This window comes from Camellia sinensis, chromosome 3 (assembly GCF_055761805.1).
Source record: "Camellia sinensis isolate YWXY chromosome 3, ASM5576180v1, whole genome shotgun sequence".
In the NCBI taxonomy this organism is placed as follows: domain Eukaryota; kingdom Viridiplantae; phylum Streptophyta; class Magnoliopsida; order Ericales; family Theaceae; genus Camellia; species Camellia sinensis.
In genome coordinates, this window is record NC_138963.1 from 177,148,690 (window position 1) to 177,153,726 (window position 5,037).

Genomic DNA, 5,037 nt, shown 5'->3' on the forward strand with positions numbered 1-5,037 from the left:
GTAGATCTCATAAATAGCTTTCTTTTGATCCAAGAGTATCGTGGTTTCATCGACTTTAACTTTTTTCGAGTTCTCCTCTTTGTTTCAAGATGTAGGGTCTATTTCCTAAACTCAATATGAGTTCGGTAGCATCTTTGTGACCTATTATGTTATTTATATTTGGTAGTCATTTGGTACGATCTTTATCCTTGTTATTTGTTATTTCAAAAGATCTATTAATTTGGAAGTTTTGGGTTAAACTTGGGATTTGGATTTGAAATGTAAAAGAGAGATTTTTTTTTTTTTCAAATGAGCTCTTGAAACAGTTTATGATTATATATTGGTGGTTGACATATGTTGAGATGGTGGCTTTTTTTTACTCAAAAGTAATTTTGAAAGAAAATGAGGTTTTGTTCTAAGACCACAAGTTTTGGCTTGTGTTGGAAAACAATGAAAAATGTTATTGGTTTTATAAGAGATGGGAAGAAAATGATCGTGGGATTTTGAAAATGATTGTTGTTACTCTTTTGGAAAATACATCTATATTGATATCTTTTGATTATTGCATTAGAGATAATTGTCTTGGCTATCGGTAGAGGATAGCATTGCCGTGTGTTAGAAATTGCATAGGGATTAGGCAATTTAAAATCATTCATATCATGGAACATGTATTAGATTTGGAAATTGAAACTGTATATTTTGGAAAGAGGTTTTGGAACATTTGCAATGTTTTGGAAAAATAATAATTTGAGTTACCAATTTCGCTACAGACCCCTAGTAAAACCTGACCCCTAAGAGCCCCAGCTGATGTCGAAGAAGGTTGTATACACGCAAGCAGTTGTTAAAAAAAACAAAAAAGAAAAAATGAAAAAAAAGAAGAAGATAGAAATAGCGGGAGACCAAACCCAAAATCATCTTCCCTCGTCTATCCTCACTTGTCGCCGCCATAGCTCTCTGCTATTCTCCTTCTCCACCGTAGCTCTACACCGTCGACGACGACCATTGAAATCGCGAAGCAAACCACAAAAGCTAGCATTATCTCGACCTACAGATCCATCGGTATTCAATTTTGTCTACCCAAACTCTAGCTTTTCCCATGTACACAATCCAAATGATCTTGCGATTGAGGTAGATGTAATCTTCGGCTGCATCTCTGTCTGTCATTGTCCTCAATCTTCGGCTGCTTGTTTGTGTCTCGCTCTCCGTCTCTGTCTCACACGTACTCTGGATCGGTAGTTTATGAGATAAACTTTTTCCCCTAGTTTTCCAAGTAAGAAACCCGTAATAATAGTTAAAAAAAAAAAAAAAAAAAATCAGTTTCATATATAACTATCCCCAACCCCAAGTGACTCAATTTGGACATTTGTTTCATTAACAAATCGGTTCGTACACTTTGTTCATACACTATCCCCTGATATTTTTTCATACACTGATAATTGTTCACTGATATTTGTTCATACACTAATATTTGTTCACTGATATTTGTTCATACACTTTCTTCACTAGATAAAAAATCAGTTTCATTAACTATCCCCTGATATTTGTTCATACACTTTGGGGATAGTCACATAATATTTGTTCAAATCAGTTCCATTATTCAACAATGGTTCAAATCAGTAGTTGTCCTCAATTTGGGGCATTGTATTAGGGAACTGATTCATTGTGTTTGTTTGGGCATTGTGTTATATAATCATTCTGAAATCATTTAATTGTTATTTCATTATGCAAATTCAAATGTTGATGACAATCCCTCAATAAAAAAGGGTGAAGAAGTTGAAGAACCTAATAAGGGTATGTGTTTTAGCTGAAGGAAAGAAGTGTACACATTTTATGCCAACTATGCTAAGCATGTGGGATTTTCTATAGCTCATAGAGCACAACATTTTGGAGATGATGGGCAATTAAAAAACTTTGCAATTGAATGTTCTCGAGCAAGGGAGAGAAAAAAGAAATCAGAAGTCAACCCTTTGAAGCCATCTTTGTCAACAAAAATTGGTTGCAAAGCAATGATACGAGGTAGTGTACAAAAGGATGGGAGATATAAACTAACTACAGTTAACCTTGAGCATAATCATAATTTGATTCCCACTGACTCATGTCATTTTGCAATGAATAAGAAAATTCTTGCAATGAATAAGAAAATTCTTACTCCAGGGATTGGGGTGTCTAGGAACTTTTATTCAATGGTTGTTGAAGTGGGAGGATACGAGTCATTGACATTTAATGAGCGCGATGCAAGGAATTACATTGAGAAAGCTGGAAGATTGAGGCTTGGGGAACGTGATGTTGAATCACTTCAAAGTTGTTTTAGGAGGATGCACGCACATAGTGAGAGATTCTTTTATATGATTGATGTTGATGAGGAGTTTCACATTAGAAACTTGTTTTGGGCTAATGCAAAGAGTCAAGCGACTTATAAAGCATTTGGAGATGTCGTTTCATTTGACACAACTTATTTGATAAACAAATATGACATGCCATTTGCCCCATATGTCGGAGTTAATCACCATGGACATTCCATTTTTCTTGGTTGTGGATTGTTATCTAGTGAAGACACTAACACATTTGTTTAGCTATTCAAGTCGTGGTTAAGTTACATATCAAATCATCCTCCAAAAGCTATCATAACTGATCAGTGTAGAGCTATGCAAAATGCTATAGAAATTGTCTTTCCACAGGCTCGACATCGATGGTGTTTATGGCATATCATGAAGAGAATTCTAGAGAAGTTGACAGGATATGCTCAGTATGAAACTATAAAGTTGGCTATGCAAAATGCAGTTTATGATTGTTTGATAAGAGTTGAATTTGAGAGTAAATGGGAAGAGATGCTTGCAACATTCAATTTTTATGATAATGAGTGGTTGGGGATACTATATGATGAGCAACATCGATGGGTGCCTGTCTATGTTAAAGACATTTTTTGGGCTGGCATGTCAACTGCACAACGAAGTGAAAGTATGAATGTATTTTTTGATGGATATGTAAACCTAAAGACTACATTGAAGCAATTTGTTGAACAATATGACAATCCCTTGAGAAGTAAGGTAGAGAAAGATAAGAAAGCAGACTTCAAGTCTCGACACAAATTGTTTGATTGCCTAACTTATATGGTTTTGAGAAGCAATTTCAACAAGCCTACACCAATGCAAAATTCAAAGAAGTTCAAGGAGAGTTGAAAAGATTAGTTTACTGTCAGCCATTATTTCTAAAAGAGGAGGGATCAATTTCTACATATAATGTCCAAGAAACAATGGTAGTTTGTGAGAAGATGAAGCATGTGGACTTTGTTGTCTATTTTAATTCAACTGAATGTGAAGTTCATTGCATATGTCGGTTGTTTGAGTTTAGAGGCATTATGTGTGCTTACTTACTTGTGTGCTTGTGAGAAAATGCATAAATGAGGTGCCAAGTAAATACATTCCGCCGCATTGGAGAAAAGATTTGGATAAAGAGTACGCATGTATCAAAACCACATATATTGGCTTTGGGAATGATTTCAATACAAGTTGCTATGAGAGGATGAACAAAAAATTGATTGCCATTGTACAACTTGCTGGTAACTCTGAAGGAAAAACTAAAATTATAGACCTTGGGTTAGATGAAATCAAGGATAGAGTCATGAAAAAAGAATCGGGTGATGGGAGTAATTTACCATGTCCCAGAAAAAGTTCGATTCGCACCAGTTCTACACAAGGAGCTACTAGTAGGAGGGTGATTAGTCCCCTGGTTACTCGGTGAAGAGGCCGTCCAGTTACCAAACAAAAGGTTGCCAAAGTAGATCAAATACTGAATCGGTTCAAGGCAACGGCAAAAAAACAAACAAAAGCAAAGGTAAATTGTGTATTACAATTTTTTTTCCAAACTGCAACTGTATTAAAGTATTTAAAACCAATTCATAAATTTCAATCTTTAATCATTCTTGAACAAATACAGGTTGCTAAAGTGCTTCGATTTGGACCTGAAGCTGAAGCTGAAGCTCAATTTCATGCTACAGCTACGACATATACACCGTATTATCCTTATACGGTTGGCACGCAAAATAGTATGTATGTACCGGTACGTGTTCGAAAGAGGACTCCATATCAATTTCTTGTTTTCACAAATTTTGTTATTCTAATATGTACTTTTAATTGAATTATGACAGGTGGTCAATGGTATTGGAGGCACATCTCTTACTCCATCAGACTTTATAAGAGGCACACTCGGAACTTTGATGAATGCTCCAACTCAGATTTATGGTTCTGCATCTCAAACCCCATCAGCTTCTAATGCATACACACCGGGAAGCTTGTATATTAGGGACACGTTTGACTAGTTTCTTGAAGTTGTACAGTTTGTTTTTGAGATTGCAAGTTATTATGTTCCTACTTTGGATTTGTAAAACATTTTGTCTATTAATTATCAATAAAGTTGTGTTATTATTATTATTTGTTATATAATGAACCTAGCAATATTTACTATTGTTGTATGGTGATTGTGAACAAATATGGTTGAACAAATTTGTATTTGCTAAGGGATTGGTTCCAGATTCACTATATTGAACAAAGTGTGTTTAACAGTTTATCTATATTGAACAATGTGTATTTGATGTTTATTTAATGTGTATTCAACAGTTTCCCTGTATTCGTTAATGTGTATTCAATAGTTTTCCTGTATTCAACAATGCATATTCAACATTTTCGCTGTATTCAACAATGTGTATTCAAAATTTTTCCTGTATTCAACATTTTTCCTGTGTTCAACAATGTCTATTCAATGACTATTCAAAAAAGTGTACAAGTTTAAATAAGTCATTTTCCATTCCACTCACAACAAAACAGGTACAATAATTAGGTTTCAATACAAAACAAAACATAACTTCCTCTAAAACATCACAGTACCATACAAGAGTATTCACTCTACTTCTACTTGTACATTTACGTCTACTTCTACTTCTAACTTTCATATATGTGTATATATTATTACATCTTCATAAATGTTAGGGCATCAATTACAAACAACACGGACAATATATATATATATATATATATATCAATTTTTGCATTTTTGCGCTTT

General features: G+C 34.3%; 2 protein-coding genes across 2 annotated transcripts; both read left to right on the plus strand.

The window, feature by feature from the left end:
• Positions 1 to 2,087: 2,087 nt before the first annotated feature.
• Positions 2,088 to 2,552, plus strand: LOC145822051 (protein FAR1-RELATED SEQUENCE 5-like). Its single transcript, XM_082918630.1, has one exon. The coding sequence runs from the start codon at positions 2,088 to 2,090 to the stop codon at positions 2,550 to 2,552; it is 465 nt and encodes a 154-aa protein (XP_082774756.1).
• A 72-nt stretch (positions 2,553 to 2,624) lies between these two features.
• LOC145822052 (protein FAR1-RELATED SEQUENCE 6-like) lies at positions 2,625 to 3,158 on the plus strand. The gene has a single exon (XM_082918631.1). It carries the CDS (start codon positions 2,625 to 2,627, stop codon positions 3,156 to 3,158), a length of 534 nt encoding a protein of 177 aa, XP_082774757.1.
• Positions 3,159 to 5,037: the final 1,879 nt, after the last annotated feature.

Coding starts and splice junctions, on each gene's coding strand:
- LOC145822051 (XM_082918630.1), top strand. CDS start 2,088: ATGAATAAGAAAATTCTTGCAATGAATAAGAAAATTCTTACTCCAGGG.
- LOC145822052 (XM_082918631.1), top strand. CDS start 2,625: ATGCAAAATGCTATAGAAATTGTCTTTCCACAGGCTCGACATCGATGG.